Source organism: Pinus tabuliformis, chromosome 9, assembly GCF_031772625.1.
Source record: "Pinus tabuliformis cultivar Carrire ecotype Pingquan chromosome 9, CPIR1, whole genome shotgun sequence".
Lineage (NCBI taxonomy): Eukaryota > Viridiplantae > Streptophyta > Pinopsida > Pinales > Pinaceae > Pinus > Pinus tabuliformis.
In genome coordinates this window covers 28,404,078-28,424,128 of record NC_142307.1, presented here as the reverse complement: position 1 = coordinate 28,424,128, position 20,051 = coordinate 28,404,078, and the positions used below count along the sequence as shown (strand labels likewise).

The following is a 20,051-nucleotide window of genomic DNA, read 5'->3' as shown; positions in this document are numbered from 1 at the left end:
TTCACTGAGTCTTAGCCTCGGCTTTGCTCACTGTGATAAAAGCTTACAGTCGTCAATCTCGATACAGAAAGGGATTCTTCTCCTGCATTATCATTTTATGAGGAATTAACTTTGTGGCGGTGCTCGGAATCGTGAAATTGCCTTGAAATTAGAATCCGGCATTTCGAATCTGGGGGCAGCAGTCTATTTGTCGGCTGAACAGTTTATTTCATATCAGTGTTCGCTGCGAGGAGTGGCCTGGCTTGGTTCCTCGTTTTCACGGTGAATTCTCATTTATCGTCTCAGCTGAGGGTTCCGAAACATATCAAGTTACAGTCATATCAATCTATTGACTGTCTCCTCCACCAGATTGAGAGCCTGAATCAGAACCGGAAGCGATAGCGGAATCCAAAGCCGAAGCTAAAGTTAAATTGTTTATTTTGGCTCACGTTTTCCAGCTCACAGGGATTCTCAGCGACCTCAATCGCTGGTTTTGAACCTACCATTAACAGCTCGTAGCTTCTTCAAGTTCGAAAAAGACGGTTCGGAGCTCAAATCCTCCATTCTTGGTATCGGAATCCCGTCGCTGGTATCGGAATCCCGTCGCTGGTATTGGTATCGGAATCCCGTCGCTGGTATCGGAATCCCGTCGCTGGTTCCATTCCAGGCATTACAGTTAGACCTCGCATTTCTGTTCTTCCTGTTCGAATTCCGTCCGGCCCCGCTTGCACCACGTGACGGTATTTTTCAGATTATAGTGACGGCATTTTCACGTGACGGTGATTCATTATGATCGATACACAGTAAAACTTGTTTAGGCTTCCGCAAGGGTCATTCTGAGCTCCGTTTTGGTTGTGTTTGCTTAGCGAATACACATTGAAGAACGACTACAGACCTGCATACGACACCTCAATATCTTCGACCTGTGCTTAAAAGTGCAGAGATTCTGTTGGTATTCTTTTCAGAACGGCTACAAACAATTCGGTTGTCTGAAGACTTAATCTTGTGGATTTTTATGACTCAACTTTGTGGAGGACTCGATTTAGAGCAATCCGTGCAGACTTATCACCATTGCAAGCAGTTGGAGATCTATATTACGGTCCTGTAGAATCTCATTGAAGACTGACCTGACTCAAGATTTGGTACAGATCTGAGTTATTTTCTTGTGCAAGTCTATTTCTTTCAAAACAGAATTTGTTAAGGTTTGGTACAGTCATCTTGAAAGACGAATTTTTAGCAGGCAGCTACATTTTTTTGTGTCAGACTTCTGTATTGTCTTTGGGAAAATGGCCACGCTCACCAATCTGATGTTAGAAGGAAATCAACGCTTTAATGGCAGCAACTATAACATTTGGAAACAAAGAATGCTGACCATTTTTTAATACAGGCGTCTTGATCAGCTCATTTTGGGCAAAGAGCCTCGTCCCGGTACAGCTGGTACCGATCAAGATAAATTTGATGATCGAAATCGAGAGGCTGTTATGCTTCTCAAGCTCTCTATCGCTGATGATCAATTACCACAGATTCCTTCTGGCAAGACCGCTGCCGAAATCTGGCAACAGTTGAAAGAACTGCACGAGACATCTGACAAAAGCAGAGCATTTTTTCTCAAAAATCAATTGTTCTCCATCATGATGGATGAACATATGTCTTTATAGGAACATCTCAACAAAATTAAAGACATTCGAGATCAGCGCGAAGCCATTGGTCGGACCATGGAGGAAGAAGATATGGTAGTCATTACTCTGAAAAGTCTACCGAAATCTTATGAACACTTCATAGAAACTCTCAACATTACGACCACAAATGTTGATCTGAAGTTTCCAGATTTATGTACCAAACTTCTGCAGCAGGATCGGTGGAAACAGCAGTTTGGTAGTGGTGCTTCATCAGTGCCCTCGGAAAATGCATTTGCTGCAAAATACCAGTCCTCTCAGTCCTTTCAGCAGAAAGGCTATTCTCAGCCTTTTGATCCTGCTAGGAAGAAAAGTGTGCAGTGTAATTACTGTCACAGGTTCGGCCACATGAAGAAAGATTGCCGACAGAGGATTGCTTCTGAACAGAAGAAACAGGGAGGGCCACATCAGACAGCAAATGTTGCAGAACATTCCGAGCAGACAGATTCTGCCTTTTACGCCTTTATGGCTAAAAGGTCTTCAGAACATGTTCCTTCCTCTGCATGGTACATTGATTCTGGTGCATCACGCCACTTCTCTCACAGGCGTGACTGGTTTATTGACTTTTCACCTTTCAGTGATTCTGTGGTATTTGGTGGAGGTGAAAAGTACACTGTAGCTGGCAGGGGTACAGTTCAAATTCAGTCTGGTGGCCGCACACTCATATTTCTGAATGTATACTATGTTCCCGGTATGGAGATTAATCTGCTATCTGTCAGCCAGATTATGAGGAATTCTCCTCAGCTTGATGTTGTGTTCAGTGCACACAAGTGCTCCATCATTGACAGGGAGACCAGTCTAACAGTTGTTGTTGGCCTAGAGGACCATGGTCTATACAGGCTACTTGACACCGGTGACTCTCCAGAAGTGGCTCTAGCAGCACGTGTCTCTCCCATCAGCACTCTATGGCATCAGCGATATGGGCATCTAAATATGCAGTATCTCTCTCAGCTCTCTCGGGAGGGACTTGTGTCAGGATTACCTGATATTCAGACTCAGCAGTTGGGGGTATGCAGTGCCTGTCAAGCGGGAAAGCAACATCGGTCTTCATTCAAAAATGGAGAATCTTGGCGTGCATCTAAGGTACTTCAGTTACTTCACGCTGATATTTGTGGTCCTATGAATACAGCTTCTATCACTGCTTGCAAATATTTTTTACTTATTGTAGATGACTTCAATAGAAAGATGTGGGTGTATTTTTTAAAAAATAAATCTGATGCTCTTAGTACCTTTCAGAAGTTTAAAACCTTAGTTGAAAAAGAATCTGGTTGTAATATCATGACCCTTAGGACCGACAATGGGGGGGAATTTTGTTCCTCAGCTTTTTCCAACTTCTGTGATATTCATGGCATCAAACGTCAATTAACCACCCCTTACACTCCCCAGCAGAACAGTGTTGTCGAGCGTTGCAACCGCACGGTTGTTGAAATGGCTCGTTCCATGTTACAACACAGGAGTGTCCCAAACAAATTCTGGGCTGAAGCAGTATTTACTGTTGTTTACCTTCTTAACCGATCACCTACTCAGGCTGTTAAAGGGAAAACTCCTAAAGAAGTTTGGTCTGGTCGTAAGCCTAACATCAGTCACCTCAAAGTATTTGGCTCAGTTGCATATGTTTGGATTCCACCTGCTAAGCGCTCTAAGTTGGATTCCAAAAGCCAGAAACTCATGATGACAGGTTACAGTGATCATCACAAGGCCTATAGGCTGATAGATATAGCCACTGGTCGTCTTAGCTTCAGTCGAGATGTAGTATTTGATGAAGACAGAGGATTCTTTCAGTTTTCTTCTTCTGAGCAGCGTTCTGAGGATCAGCCTCACAGTGTTCTTCTTCCGGTCGGTCCACCTGATGGGAGGGATGATGTCGCATCCGTATTTGATAATACTCTATCTGAGCTTCCTCCAGCAACTAACTCTCCTCTTGCTGCCCCTATTGCTCTTGAGTCTTCTCCACCTCCTCCTGATATTGGTTCCTCTACTCCTGATATTGGTTCTTCTACTCTTCGGCCTAAATGGTGGGCTAAAACCATTGGTGATCTCCGGGATGATGAGCTCCTTGAAGGTAGAACTTCTAGACACAAGAACAGACAACAGTCTACAGTCAATTTTGCTCTTATGGCTAACCTACACAGTATTTTTGAGCCTCAAACCTATTCAGAGGCTAAGGGTACATCTGAGTGGGAACAGGCTATGGAAGCCGAATACCAGAGTCTTCAGAAGAATCACACCTGGACACTTTCTGATCTTCCTGCCGAAAAAAAGCCCATAGGCTGCAAATGGGTGTATAAAGTGAAATACAAAGCTGATGGAACCATAGACAAGTATAAAGCTCGTCTTGTGGCTCGAGGATTCTCACAGAAGGAAGGCATCGACTATGAGGAGACTTTTGCTCCTACAGCCAAAATGAGTACCATAAGGCTTGTCCTTGCCCTAGTAGCTCAGTTCAATTGGAAAGTTCATCAGATGGATGTAAAAAGTGCTTTCCTAAATGGTGATCTCCAAGAAGAAGTCTACATGACGCAGCCTCCAGGATTCAAGGTTGCTGGTCAAGAACAGAAAGTGTGTCGGTTAGCTAAAGCAATCTATGGATTGAAACAAGCTCCTCGGGCTTGGTACATGAAAATTGATCAGTACCTGACAGATCAGGGTTTTCAGCAGAGCCCATCTGATGCAAATCTGTATATCAAGCGTACTGGTGATGATATCTTGTTTGTGGTTGTCTATGTGGATGACCTTATCATTACTGGCAGCTCTGCACATTTGATCCATGGGATCAAACAAGATCTATGCAGCACTTTTGAGATGACAGACTTGGGACTTCTTCACTATTGTCTGGGGGTTGAAGTTTGGCAGACTGAAAATCAGATCTTTCTCTCTCAGTCCAAGTATGCCAAAAATCTTGTGGAAAGGTTCAGAATGCAAGATTGCAAACCGGCCACGACTCCTATGGAACCAGGGCTCAAACTTTCAGCACAGTCACCCTTTCCTCTTGTGGATGAAACTTTATTCAGGCAATTAGTGGGCAGTCTCATCTATCTTACTGCTACCAGACCCGACATCAGTTTTGCAGTAAGCTACATTTCCCGCTTCATGTCAGCTCCTAAAGCTGATCATTGGATAGCAGCAAAGCGGGTGCTACGATATGTGCGTGGTACTTCTGATTATGGTCTCTTATATACTCGCAGTTCCAATCCTATTCTCAGTGGCTACACTGACTCTGACTGGGCAGGTTCGGTTGATGACCGTAAATCTACAGCTGGGTATGTGTTTAGTCTAGGATTTGGTGCTGTTACTTGGACTAGTAAGAAGCAACAGGCAATGGCTCTCTCCTCAACAGAAGCAGAGTATCGGGGAGCAGTTAAGGCATCCTGTGAGGCAGTTTGGCTTCGACGTATGCTTGCAGATATGCATGTTTTCCAGACCGAGCCTACTTCTTTATTTTGTGATAATCAGGAAGTGCTCAAACTTGCCAAGAATCCAGTCTTTCATGAACGAACAAAGCATGTGGAAACTCATTGTCACTACATTCGCCAGCTGGTTGAAGACGGCTCAGTTCAGTTGCAATATGTTCCCACAACAGAGCAGCCCGCTGACATTTTCACCAAGCCTCTTGGTCCTGATAAATTTGTAAAATTCCGAGGGTCTATTGGTGTTGTAAATAGATTGAGCATTAAGGGAGGGTATTAGAATATTTCTATTTCTATTTAATGCTCATTCTTTTAGCTGTTGCTATTTTTATTCTTTTAGCAGTTTCTTAGATGAAACTGATTATTTCCTTAGTCTACATAGAAACCTGATGTTTCTATTATTGTAAATATCTCTGTATTATCATTGAGCTGTTTGCTCATTCCAAATTAATTCATTCAATATTCTTTTATCAAAGTCCCATTTGGATTTCTCGTAAGAAAAATAATATTATTTTATCTTGAGTCAAAAGAATCAAAAATGTCCTCCACAGACCAAGTCGGCCATCCTGGACAAGTCAGCCTAAAAAGGTGGCTTTTCGACCTTCTGGACATGTATAAATACTAGGCAATTCGATTTCATTTGATCACTCATCCAACACATCAATTTTTGTGCAAGAATAAGAGGAAAATCAACAAAAGTCAAAGGAGAGAGAGAAAGTGAAGTAAAAAGAGAGAAATTCTTATTTTCTAACCTAATTTGTCCACGCGTGAGTTTTTCTATAATTTTTCAAAGTTGTTAGAGGGCCAAAATTCAGCCACCACTGCAGATCCCAAATTTTCAAAAGTTTGACCAGAACTTTAGAGGTTTGACCAGCATTGACTTTGTTGGCTTTGACTTGTTGTAAGAAGACTTGGAGATGGGCAAACTTGGGATCTTTGTGGCTATCTTGGTATTGGTTCTGGGTCTTGGATATCTCACTTTGATCTGATTCTATAGGAAGAGGATTTCTTGGGTTTTCCCCCTTGTGGGGTTTTTCCCTCGCTTGGAGCCTAATCTTTGTGTCCTTTGTCTCTTTGTGATCTTCATGTTTTGTACATTTTTGGTAATTGCTCGATGAAGAGAATATAAATTGAATAAACGGCCAACAAACATTCACAAGTAATTATCAGGTTAAGAGAAATCAACCCTAACATACAAGCACGTTGATTTTTCAAGAAGTTGCAGATCCAAAAACCCTAGAGTTTGACCAGTTTTGAAGAGGTTTGACCAGCGTTGACTTTGACTTTGGAGGTGACTTGGAGGACAGTTGGACTTGGTATCTTGGTGGCAGTTTGGCCACAGTCTTGGTCTTGGATATCTCTCATTTTGAACTGATTCTATAAGAGAAGGATAGTTGGGTTTTCCCCTAGTGGGTTTTGCCCTGGCTACTAGCCAAATTTTGGTGTCTTTTGTCTCTTTGTGATCTCTCTATATTTTCCTGAAAGATTGAACATTTCTATAATTGTTTGATGAAGAAAACATAAGTAATAAGAAGACATCAGCATCCACAAGTAATTATCAAGAAGAAAAATTAGGTGTTAGATTCCATTACACTTGGTTTCTCAACAGACGAGATATAATTCTACCAGTGGAATAGAAGGATCGAGATCTCTATTCCATCACTATTATTATGTTTGACAAAATGACACGCTGCCTAGTTAGTAAGAAATGCTGCTGACTTAATTACAAAAGAAACTGACTGTAACAAACAAGGTTTGTACACACAGCGGAATATTCAAAATATCTGGAATATTGTAATATCCATAATACGACAATAAATATATTTATATAAGAATATTGAGCGTACAAGAGATATGCTCATATGATTACAAATGAGAGCCCGCTTATATACCTAGGCAGGTGCCCTTTCATGAACGGTCATGTCCATTACGACATGTCTCTTCAGTAACTAATTATTATTTAATAATTTATTATTGTAATTATTATTATTATTATTATTATTATTATTATTATTATTATTATTATTACCTTTATATACTATTATCTATATTCATAACACTAACAGGGATAAAGGCTTTTGAAGTGGAATATGCTACGGAAGTGGCAGAATGATAAAGCATTACCTAGTTTGATGAACTTCAGTTATCAAAAAGGGATGAGATGTTAAAGATTAAAACTTACGTTGTTTGACAAACAGAGAAACTTTGTAGTTAAGTATTGCCCTTACAATTCTAATTTCTCATCTTTTACTCCCTCTATATAGGGTGACTGATATATTGCAATTTGCCATGTATATGCAAATATTTTATTTATAATGCAATATTATTTCAATCACAAAACACAATTTGAAGAACTCCATAAACGTCACCTATCTGTAAATCTATTTTTGTTGCAAGATACAACACAATGGCAACAACATACAAACCGCATTGAAATAAATTATCTGAACCTTGACATTAACCCTGTCCTCTTATTAAGAAATCCAAGCTGGAAATTTAACCATCATTTCAAACACCACAATTTGAAGAGTCCTTGAACAGACGTAGTTAAATACAAAAAGGTATACAATAAATTACAAATTTATACTGAATCATAGTCACACTATTCTCTTTACTGATGCAGATCCTAATTTGTTGTCAATAATGTCAACAGCAAAAATCAAATCAAAAGAACAATTACAGAGAAACTATGATGAAAAATCAACCATTGTTGAAGAAAGTTAACACTAAAAACATGACATTTTTCACATACAAATTCCATTGTTTCTAATTAATCATGAAAGAGAGACAACAGTAAACATGAACCATACCAGGCGCCCTCCAGCAATGATACCAGTTATTGCAACTAGTGCTTTGACTGCAGCCACACCAAGAGCTTCAGCAATGGCTTGAAAGCCAACCTGCAAAATAAGTCATTCAGTCTCATAATATCACAATCCATCTATCTGGACCCCAATGTATGTCAAAAATGTGAATTCTAAATATTGACAATTTTAATGCAATGCTATTATTTCATATATGTGTATCCATTCCACTAGTCGACATAAAGGGAGCATGTTACAATATGCTGTAATGTTGTCTAGTGGCAATAGTGCCATTATGACAGCACTTGTAGCATTGACAACTAAGTTGCAGGAAACATTGGAGAAGGGTCTGTTTCCAATCGGAAACGAGGAAACTCATACTGTAAGGCATGGAAACGTGTTTATGGCCGTACTGGCCCATTTCTCGAGGAGGAAATGTGGCCAGTACGGCCGGAAATGCGTTTCCAGGTCGTACGACGGAGTTTCCTCTTCTAAATTCACTTTTTCTTGTATTTTTTTTATTTTTTCGCTTCTAATTTTTTATTGGGGGACTAAAATATCTTCTGGATGCCTCTCAAGTTATAAAAAATAGGATTGTTTTGAGTGGGGCAGCCTAATGTTCAAGCCTATGGCCCTAGTGTTGATATGCAGTTCATGGTAATGTTATATTCTTAAAGTAAAAGTGACATTTCACTTTTACTTAAATTTTTAACATTACCATGAAATGACTCAAGATGTTTGAGAGTGGTTTTGCCCTCATTAGATTTCATATGGAGAAAGTAGAATTTTAGATCTCACTCAGAATCCAGCAGACTTATCTATTTTTCAGGATTCAGGATTGGGGGGATTGCAATGTTTCCATCGAATTTTGTCATGTACTAGGGCATGGAACTTGTATTTAATCAAGAGAACCAACCCCTCTATGCAGGGGAGACTCCCAATAATCAAGAGCACGTAGGATACTAGGGTATGGAACTTGTATTTAATCAAGAGCACTAAGGTCATTTGACTATGTAGGAGGAGACTCCCAATCAAGCACGAGACAAGAAATTAGAAATTTCTCGTGGCTTATTTTGGATATTGCTATTTTCATTATGTGATCATTTATGAGTAAATGTGATGCAAATTTAGAGACTTATAGTTTATGCATTGACAATTTAATCATAATGTAATAAATTAGAATGTATCATATATGCTTTATGATTGCACATATCTCTTAAATGTCCTAATATATACATTGCGTTTCCCCGTTTCCAAAATTTGGGGGGGTCAAGTTTCGTACCCGTGCACGTTTCAGAAACTCGTACCCATTTCCCTGTTTCGTGCAACTTAGATTGAGAACCATCATTTGTGGGAAAATTCTATACATGTAACAAGACATCATTAGATTTATTGGGGACCTTTAGTAGGGCATTTGTTTGTCTGGTGGCCACACTTGTTGACAGCAATGTTTTACAAATCAGTCCAAGTCAACTTCAACTGGGTCACCTCAGCAGAGTTGACCAGTGGCTGTAATGACTTAGCATGTTGCTTGGTTCAGAGGGCCAGTTTAGTCCCAAACCAGCCAAGTCAAAGCTTCACATGGCCGGTTCGATACTAAACCAGTGCTACTCAGTTGACTAGGTACTGGACCCTTTCATGGTAGACTTGACATGCATTATTCAATTTTTTTAACTAGAAAAGCTAATTCCTAAAGCCTACCAAAAGCTATAAAGAGAACCCACACAGCGCCCTCTATTTGCCTCACAACTCTCTAATTGAGCATGTAATGAAGTGCAGATGTTATTCGCAATAGCAAATTAGATTAATCTCAACTGTTGATCTAAAGTGATGTTGAGATCTAATCTCAACTATCAATCACTTTGGAGATTAAGGTTGTGGATTCTATAAATAACTCAAACTTATAAAAAGAAGGCTATGCTAAGGGAGAAAAAACATCTTGAGCACAAGACACAATAAGAGTGAGATATCAGTGATTGGATGGAGAAATACTTTCGTTCAAGTTTGCAGAGTTCAAGGAAGAATGCAAGTGGTTGCAAGGGAAGGATCGAAATCAACAAGCACGTTGATTAATAGATCAAGGTTTGAGCTGGATCAAATTCCAAAATTATTTTTGTATCTATTTTTCCTCAGTGGGAGATTTTCTCAAGAAGGGAGCCCTTGTAAGTTCTGAAATAATTTGAATGAAGAACTAATTTGAACAGCAGAAAATCTTGTGTGCATCTAATTGAGATTGGTATATTGCTTTTGCTTTCAATGCTAATTTGTTAAGATCCCAATTGTGTCTTTTAATCAGTAGAACTGCATAATAATTAAATATTACTGCAAGGAATCTCCTAGGTAGTAATTGACCAGGTTGCTAGGATTAAGCAAATTAAATAGCTTATAGCTTGTACGTTGTAGCTTGTAGGCTTGTAGCCTCATTGATTATGTATTTTCTTGCTGAGATGTATTTGTTATGTAAATATTAGTTAATGTTATGTAAAAATTAGTTAGTTGTAGTTTATTAGGCAAAAGGGCATCCGTTCACCAAGAGGCACCTAAGGCGGTATATAGCCCTGGCCTCTCACAAAAATGTAAACATCATTCAATTATTAATAAGATATTTTACATAATTCTATTTATTATTGAGTTTTATACTTCATCTGGTATCAGAGCCAGCACAAGACTGGTGACACCCACAAGTTCTACTAGCCATCAGGTCCTACGGGTTTTCCATAAAACAGCAGTGCGTGTGGGCTGTGCGTATTCTGCTTAGAGTGATACGTTGAACCATCGGAGGGTGATATGTTAAACCACACAACATGTCCGGCGGAGGTCTATGTCATTCTTTTCATCTGCGGTGACCTGTGGTTCCATTTGCGGTGGGCTCTGCGGTCTACATCATTTCTTTTCATCTACGATGACCTGCAGTTCCATTGTGGTGGGCTCTGCGGTGATATTCGCACAAGGTCGACAGTCAAACAATAAGGACCATTCGCACGTGACTGTTCAGTGAATCAATTAAAAGACTATGTTATGGTATAATATAACATAGGTATAGATTACGCATATAAAAACTATATACATATATAACTTTAATTTAATTAATTAATTATAAAGAACCAAAAAAAAATAACGCTAGCAGACAAATATACACCCCCACAAACTCGCTCAATGTCAATGTCAATGGCCAATTTCAATAAAAGATTGATTGAATTGGAGAATAGGATTACTAGCCACTCCGATGATTTCAATAAAAAATTAGTCGATTTTGAGAGTAAGTTTATCGGACATTCTGACGATATCAAGAGGCTTCAGGATACGACAACTTGAATAGAACTACAGATGCGGCAAAACCATATCCAATCCGAAATGAATCATAACCAGACCTTAGCATTGCTAAACCACTTGTGTGGAAAGCGGAATATTACACCCGAACAACTACTCCAAGAAGATGGAGGAAATCAAGAGCACAATTCATCAAATTCAACAAAATCAACAGATTCTCAGGAAAAAGTTGAATCTCCAAAAAAATCAGCGACGCCCCACCAAGGAATTAGTAACGCGACTTCTTCAAATAAGCAACTCTAGGATACATTTACCAATCAACACCCTTTTTTCGCTCAACCATTAGCAACATATCAGCGAAGGGCAAAAGTCGACATGCCTAAATTCGATGGGAACGAAAAATACAGTGTTGCATGGATGAATATAGCAGAATAATACTTCGAGATTTATGACAATAACAATGATGACGAAAAACTTAGGCACGCATCCATGAAAATGGATGGAGAAGCATATAATTGGTATATGTGGTGGAAGAAAACAACAACTTCCATCAATTGGAGGAATTTTAAGGATGCATTCTTTAAAAGTTTCCAAGGTATAAGAGAAGAAGAGTTTTTTTCAACACTTATCAAGTTACGACAAAAAGGAAGTGTGGATGAGTACACTCAAGAATGGGAGACCTTAGTAACACGAGTACCTGAGTTATCAGAGTCTCGTCTAGTTCAATCATACATCTCCAAACTTAAAACTCATTTACGAGTAGAACTTGACCTTCATGACATTACGTCAATAGAAGTAGCAAGACGAAAAGCAAAAACTGTTGAAAAAAAATTTGAACAAATACTGTGGTCAAAACCGGAAAAAGTATATTCAAGACGAAGAATGCCCCAGTCTGTGGATTCAAATAATACAAGATATGTTCCACCAGATCGTCGTGAAGGTGAAAAATCTAATGTGAAAATACAAAGGATAAAAGAAGGCAAATGCAAACACTGTCGTGAGAAGTGGGACCCCAAACATAGGTGTGCTAAAGGAAAAGAATCAAAGAACCTATATAATTGTGAAGCAACTAATGATTCAAACAGTGAGGATTCTAACATAGAAGAAACAGAAGATGCCCCAAAATTCTCACCAGAATTAGATGACGGAAGTATTCCACAAGTGTCACTATCAAATACGACAGGTATATCACAACCTCAGACTTTAAAATTGAAAGGACATATAAAGAAGAACAATGTAGTGGTTCTCATCGACTCTGGTATCACACACAATTTTTTAGATGCAACATTGGCAAAGAGACTCAATATTTTTTCATTTCCCTTACCAAACATGAAGGTGATGGTCGCTGATGGTAAGAAGATTGAAAAGGTAGGGAAATGCCATAAGGTCAAATTGCAAATTCAAGACTTTAATTTAGAATCTTTGTTCTTCACTGTACCATTAGGTGGAATAGATGTAGTCTTAGGTATCCAATGGCTACGAATTCTAGGTACTTATGTTGCTAACCATCAAGTACAATTCATAAGATTTAAATGGGGAGGTCAAAGGTACAAATTACATGGATTCCAAGCACCAGAGAATCAAATTGTATCATCATCTCAGATGATGAAGATTATTCAAAAAGGAGCACCCGCTTATGTAGTACAATGTCACCAATTAGAAATGTTATCTGCAAATATGATCAGTGAAAAGTCACTAGAGATACAAGATCTAATTCAGAAGCATGAAAAAGTATTTCAAGACCTGCCTATGAAAATGCCTCCTAATAGGGAAATTGAGCACACAATAGAAGTCAAAGAAGGGTCAGACCCCATCAACATCAAGCCGTACCGATATCCACATCACCAAAAGACGGAACTTGAGAGATTAATCCAAGACCTTTTAAAGTGTGGGATCATCTCGAAAAGTAAAAGTCCGTATGCTACTCCAGTGGTATTGGTAAGAAAGAAGGATGGTTCATTCAGGCTATGCATTGATTATAGAGGATTAAACAAAATAACAATTAAAAACAAGTTCCCAATTCCCTTTATTAACGAAATGTTGGATGAGCTACATGGCGCAAAATACTTCTCAAAATTGGACTTAAGGTCAAACTATTATCAAATCAGAATCAGGCTGTAAGGCATACCAAAAACGGCGTTCCAAACATACGAAGGTCACTATGAATTTAAAGTAATGTCGTTTGGGTTAACCAATGCACCAGCAACGTTTCAAGCAACTACGAACGAATTATTTCGCCCACATCTTAGGAAGTTTGTATTAGTATTCTCTGACGATATTTTAATTTACAGTAAAACTTGGAAGGAGCACTTACAACATCTAGATAAAGTTCTTACACTACTAAAAGAGCATCCGTTTTACGCAAAAAATTCCAAATGCACCTTCGGAAAGGAAGAAGTAGAATACCTTGGACACATTATATCCCATGAGGGCATAAAGGTGGACCCTAATAAAATCAAAGCTATAAAGGAATGGACCAAACCAGTTAATGTATCCAAGCTAAGAGGATTCTTAGGTTTGACTGGGTATTACCGAAGGTTTATTAAAAACTATGCGCATATAACTGCGCCTCTGACAAACCTTTTAAAGAAGAATTCATTTCTATGGGATGAGGAAGCAAGGAGGTGTTTTGAAAAATTAAAGTTAGTTATGTCTAATGCCCCGGTATTGGCAACACCAAATTTTTCTAAACCATTTATCATCGAGTGTGATGCTTCCGGATTCGGTATAGGTGTAGTGTTAATGCAAGAAGGGCATCCAATAGCTTTTGAAAGCAGGAAGCTCAATAAAAGAGAACGCCTCAAGTCCACATACAACAAAGAAATGCTTGATATTATGCACGCACTCAGTGTTGCACGAAGCGCCCCCCCCCCCCCCCCACGGTTCCAAGCCCCGAAGCGCGTCCCGTACGGAAGCGCCTAGGAAGCTTGGCCGGAAGAGGTGCTTCCGAATTCGGAAGCGCCGCTTCGGCTTTTTTAGCCGCTTCCTGGAAATTTGGAAGCGTTGTACGGAAGCGCCACTTCCGAAGCGCCGAAGCGCGCTTCGTACGACGCTTCGGGTGTCGGAAGCGTGGCGCTTCAGAGGAGGAAGCGTACGCTTCCGTACGCTTCCAAAAAAGCTTCCGGAAAAGCATTTAGAAAATCGTTTTTTTCAATTTTTTTTAATTTTAAGTGAGTTTGCTTGTTGGGGGTGGGTCCACCTTGGGTTAGGGTGACGAATGAAGGCAAAAAAAAATATAAATATAGCAAATGCTCCCTCATGGTAATGTTAAATTCTTAAAGTAAAAGTGACATTCTCCTTTATTTTTCATTTTCATCCTTTTACTTAAATTTTTAACATTACCATGAAATGACTCAGGATGTTTGAGAGTGGTTCCAGCCTCATTGGACTTCATATGGAGAAAATAGAATTTCATATCCTATTCAAAATTCAGCAGACTTAACAGTTTTGAGGAATTCAGGATCAATGGGATTGTGGCATTTCATTAGATTATATCAAGTATGAAGGTATGCGATTAGCATTTAATCAAGAGCACCAAGCCCTATATGTACCCTAGTGTTGGTGGTGTTAATTGTTGAACTCCTTTGTCACGCGGCATGCCCTTAGAAAAAAATTACCTTTCAATCAAGTCAAAATCATCGATCAAACATGTTAAGCTTTTTCTACCATATTTTAAGTCTTGAATTAGGTAGTTTGATCAAAATTGGGCAATGTTGACTAATATCCCTAGACAATCAAGGTAGAGGCAAAGGCTAGACAAAAGGAGAAGAATCTAGATTCTAGATCATTAATGTACAATGGATGTTATATCTATCTTGATTTATGCAAAAATATGCATGTTTTCATGTCTTCTACAATTAATTTGGTATTTGGGATGTTTGTTTTGAGTATAAATGCAAAAAAATATAAAATATATATATATAGCAGACGCTTCCGCGGACGCTTCGCTTCCTAGATTTTTGGAAAATGACGCTTCGGCGTCCCCGCTTCCAAAAAACGCTTCTGCTTCATGCAACATTGCACGCACTAGCTAAGTGGAGGAAATATCTTTTGGGAAGTAAGTTCTCCATTCGAACAGACCATAACAATCTCCAACACCTCCTTCAACAAAAAACACTTTCCGAAGAACAACAAAAATGGATTGAAAAAATTGTTGCCTTCGACATGGAAATACTACATAAAAGGGGAAAAGACAATGTAGTAGCAGATGCCCTATCCAGGAAAGACGAAGAACAAACACTACTTGCAATCTCGGTTGTTGTTCCTCAATGGCTTATCGAAATTCGAAGTGAGCATGCCAAGGATCCAAAAACAACAGAGATAATCAATAACCTTCCCAATAACTCAAAGTTTGAATGGAAGAATGATATTCTATGGTACAAGGGAAGAATTTATCTAAATGCAAATTCCAAGTTTAAATTTAAGATACTCAAGGAGTCACATGATTCGCCGTCAGCCGAACATGTAGGATTCTTTAAGACTTACTACAATGCACGTCAATCATTCTTTTGGAAAGGGATGAGTCGCGATATTCAGAAATATGAAGCAGAGTGTGACACATGTCAAAGGAATAAAAGTGAAAATATGAAGCCAAGGACAAGATTACTTCACCCTTTAAACATTCCGAATCAGAAATGGGAAGAAATTTCGATGGACTTTATTGAGGGATTACCCATATATGAAGGCAAGGACAAGATTTTCATAGTGGTCGACAGACTCACCAAATATGCTCACTTTATGGCAATAAAGAAATCATACTCAGCTAAACAAATCGCTGAAATATTTTACAAAAATATATATAAATTACACGATTTTCCGAAAGTCATTGTGAGTGATAGCGATGCCAAATTCAAGGGTAATTTCTAGAAGGACTTGTTCAACCACATAGGAACCTACCTAAATATGAGTTTCGCTTATCACCCTCAAACAGATGGACAAACAGAGTGTTGGAAATACTGAGAGGGGGGGTGAATCAATATTTCTTATTTTTTAATTGTTCTAGTGATTGCCAAAAGCATATATAGATATGTATATGTATACACAGAACACAGAAATCAACAGCTGGAATTAATGCTTTTATTAAAACTCAAGACAGTGCAATGAAATAAATACAATATAAGTATATATCTGATTGTGAATAGTTGCCAAGCTCCAACTTGGACTTCAGTGAGGCTCCAACCTCCAGAGCACCAACTCTGTTTTGTAGTGGTTCTGCACTTAGGAGCACCTACCCCTAATGACTTTAGTCCTGTTCAGTTCTGAGGCTCCAACCTCTTGGGCTCCAACCCAACCTTGGTATAAACTGGTATGCTGCTACACTCTATTCAGTTGAGGTTCTCTCACTCCTACTCTCCTGCCTCTGCTGCTTCTACAGCCTCTGCTACTTCTGCTGCCTCTTCTGCCTCTGCTGCTTCTGCATGCTCTGGTTCTTCACCACAACAACAGCACCAACAGTTCTCTGTTTTTACTGTTTTATATATTCTCATGCCTTTGTCCATTCGTTTCCGCTTACTCGCTGGCTCTTTGGCTTCCTTCTCGCCTGCTTCAGCTTCCTCACCACTGGCTTGTCTGTCGTTGTAGCTTCCTCTGTCTCATCGTGCTCACAGGACACGTTAATTCATAAGAGAGTGCCAAATAATCCACAGAGAACACATCTCACTGGTTACGACTGTAACAGCCCTCCTTTAACAATGATTGTGGGCATGCACAGAGTTCAGCTTCATTTAACGGATAGCCACGTCCAATCGCAATCGATTTCGCCATGAATCACCCCATTTACCCGACGTTCAGCCTTCTAAAGCGATCGTAAGCCTTTCGGCTTAAAACCAGCCCACAAGCAAAAACATGGTTACACAGGAAAATATATGAAAAACAGGCGAGAAACACTAATGGCGGATGTCAAATTTAGTTTACCCGCTTCTATTCCTGTATCGGGTCCATAGCTCCATCGCAATCGGCGGATTTAACATCCCTTCGAGACTAGCGACACAGCGAATGCGATATTACATTGGACCATGTTGCAATCGGACCATCGGGTTCGTGACTTACATCGCAATCGGCGCTCGGGAGAGTGTAATTCCTTTGTGCATTGTTGCGATGGGCAGATGCAATATAGCATTCAACCATAACACAATTCTACAGTGGGTCCACACTTGCAATCGCAATCGGCATTCAAGAATTTTGGGGGTCCTTTATACATCGACCCCATGACATCGCCGATGGCCGACAGGCCGATCCTCCAGCGGATGCAATCTAGCATTAAGTTGTGTTACAGTCGAACCATCGGGTCCGTGTTATAATCGCAATCGCACGTTCGGGGGTGACCACTCTTTATTCATTGCGATTATCGCGGATGCGTCATAACAATAAGGTGCGATATAATAGGACCATCGGGTCCACATACCTTATCGCAATCGGAAGTTTTGGGTGTGACACTTAATGAACCCGCTGATATAATATACTGCTCCGCCTCCGATAGTGTATTTGTAATATGTATGCTATGGCCTCCGTTTGCGTTAAACGCATATATATAAGGTTATGCATATATATAGGGTTTTCTCCTCTGATAATGCATTTGCCTATTCATATATATATTCTCCACTCTTTTAACCCTGCATATATATATATATATATATATATATATATGATCCGTTGTTTCCTTTAACCCTCTGTATATATATATATATTGCTCCTCCAATGGCTCTGTCTGCTTCCTCCGATGGTTGTTTGCGTCCTCTGTTGCTCTGATGGCTCTGCTTGTTCCTCTGTTGCTGCTTGTTCCTTTGTTGCTTCGATGGCTGTCTACTCTTTGCGTTGTTTGCTCCTCTAGTGGCTCTGTCTCCTCCTCTTGGCTCCGATAACTCTGTGTGCTCCTCTTGGCTTTGTCTACTCCTTGAATATTGCCATATTGACATCAATGACAATCTGTGTCCAACACAGAGGTTGTCAATAAATGTTTGGAGGCCTACCTACGTTGCTACGCTACAGAAAAACAAAATAAGTGGGCACAATGGTCGCATCTCGCTGAATGATGGTATAATTCTACTTATCATACGTCAGCAAAAATGACGCCATTTCAAGCTTTGTATGGATATGAGCCCCCAAAATGGAAGGATCTAGCTATTGTCCAGACCAATCTACCTGCCGTTAAAAATCAACTAGAAGAAACCCAAAAAATCATCCAAACACTGAAAGAAAACTTGAATAATGCGAGGAATCGTATGAAGCAACAAGCAGACCGAAACAGAACCGAAAGAGAGTTTGAAGTCAGAGAATGGGTGTTTGTCAAGCTCCAACCATACAAACAATTGTCCTTAAAACAGAAAGGAAAAAACAAATTGGAACCAAAGTTATATGGACCTTATCAGATCAATAAAAAGATCAGCCAAGTTGCATATGGTTTAAGCCTTCCAGAGAAAAGTCGTGTTCACAACGTCTTCCATCTCTCCTGCCTTAAAAGGGCACTAGGCGACCATCAATCAGCGCAAACAACACTTCCATCCCTGGATAATGAGGGAAGGGTCATTCTAGAACCAGAAGGTATTTTATCTACTAGAGAAAGAAAGCTTCGACGTCGTACAATCAAAGAATACTTGATCAAGTGGAAGGACTTACCAGAAGAAGAAGCTTCTTGGGAGACTGAAGCATTTTGTCAACAACATCTATCGTTACGTATGCTTTGAGGACAAAGCATTCTTTCGAGAGGAAGGCAATGTTATGTAAAAATTAGTTAATGTTATGTAAAAATTAGTTAGTTGTAGTTTATTAGGCAAAAGGGCATGATCAAAGATCATGCCCGTTCACCAAGAGGCACCTAAGGCAATATATAGCCCGGGCCTCTCACAAAAATGTAAACATCATTCAATTATTAATAAGATAATTTACATAATTCTGTTTATTACTAAGTTTTATACTTCAGTATTGCACTCAGTGCAATTTTTATATATTCTGTGTTCAGCCTTACATGGTATATACATGGGCAGCAGACATTGCATGTTTTATCTCTAATGCTTCCTAACAATTGACTAGGTTGCTAGGATTAAAAAATTTAACAGCTTATAGCTTGTAGGCTCTAGCATGTTTTTTGGACTCTCAAGGCCATTTAGAGCCTCATTGATTATGTATTTTCCAATGTTGCACTAATCGTTATCGGGATTAATTCAGCGCGGGGAAAAAATCGTAATAATCGGGAAAAAATCGTTTGGTACAAAAATATTCATTTTTTTTCAATCTTTTTAATATCTAAACCATCTACAACATACAATAAATACATTGACACATAAATATGATAAAAGAACTAATATATAAGATGTTTAATATCATTTCTAGTGCCACATCACACATAACAGTGAATCATGTCCTAAATAGTAAGCCCTGACTCATGACTCCCAACTCAACCTCAAAATAACAACAAAACATATAATAATGTATCTCATATCATGAGTCATAATTTCATATACAATGAAATGAACCAAATAACTAATGTCTAATACTATTGATTTCCTTTGCCCCTCTAGATGTAGATGTCGGTGGAGTTGGCAGTAGACTCTGTTGTGCTCTAAAAGCTGAAGAACTAGAAGCTACAGGAAGTAGACCACGTCCTCTACTTGCGACAGGGGTAGCTTGGGTCACCTCCTCCTCCCTATAAAGTATTTAAAAAAACAAAACAAAACAAATTGTTTTGTTTTTTCCCCACAATTTTTTCAAAAAATCGCGATTTTTTCATAAAAATCGGCAAAAAAAAACCCTGATTTTATCTTCTTTTTGAAAAAATCGCGATATAACGATTTTATCAAGATTTTTTGGCGATTAGTGCAACACTAGTATTTTCTCACTGATATGCACTGCATTCCATGCAATTTATATATTTACCCTTACATGGTATAAACATGAACAACAGGCTTTACATGTTTTGT

At 39.2% G+C, this 20,051-nt stretch overlaps 1 protein-coding gene across 2 annotated transcripts in view; it reads right to left on the bottom strand.

Annotated features, from left to right (window-relative positions):
- LOC149146937 (K(+) efflux antiporter 2, chloroplastic-like) overlaps positions 1 to 20,051 on the bottom strand; it is a 443,890-nt gene that overhangs the window by 253,627 nt on the left and 170,212 nt on the right. For both annotated transcript variants that reach the window (XM_089445962.1, XM_089445963.1), the window contains exon 10: positions 7,873 to 7,962. In XM_089445962.1, the coding sequence (XP_089302088.1) occupies positions 7,873 to 7,962 (90 nt within the window). The remainder of the gene's footprint in view (positions 1 to 7,872; positions 7,963 to 20,051) is intronic.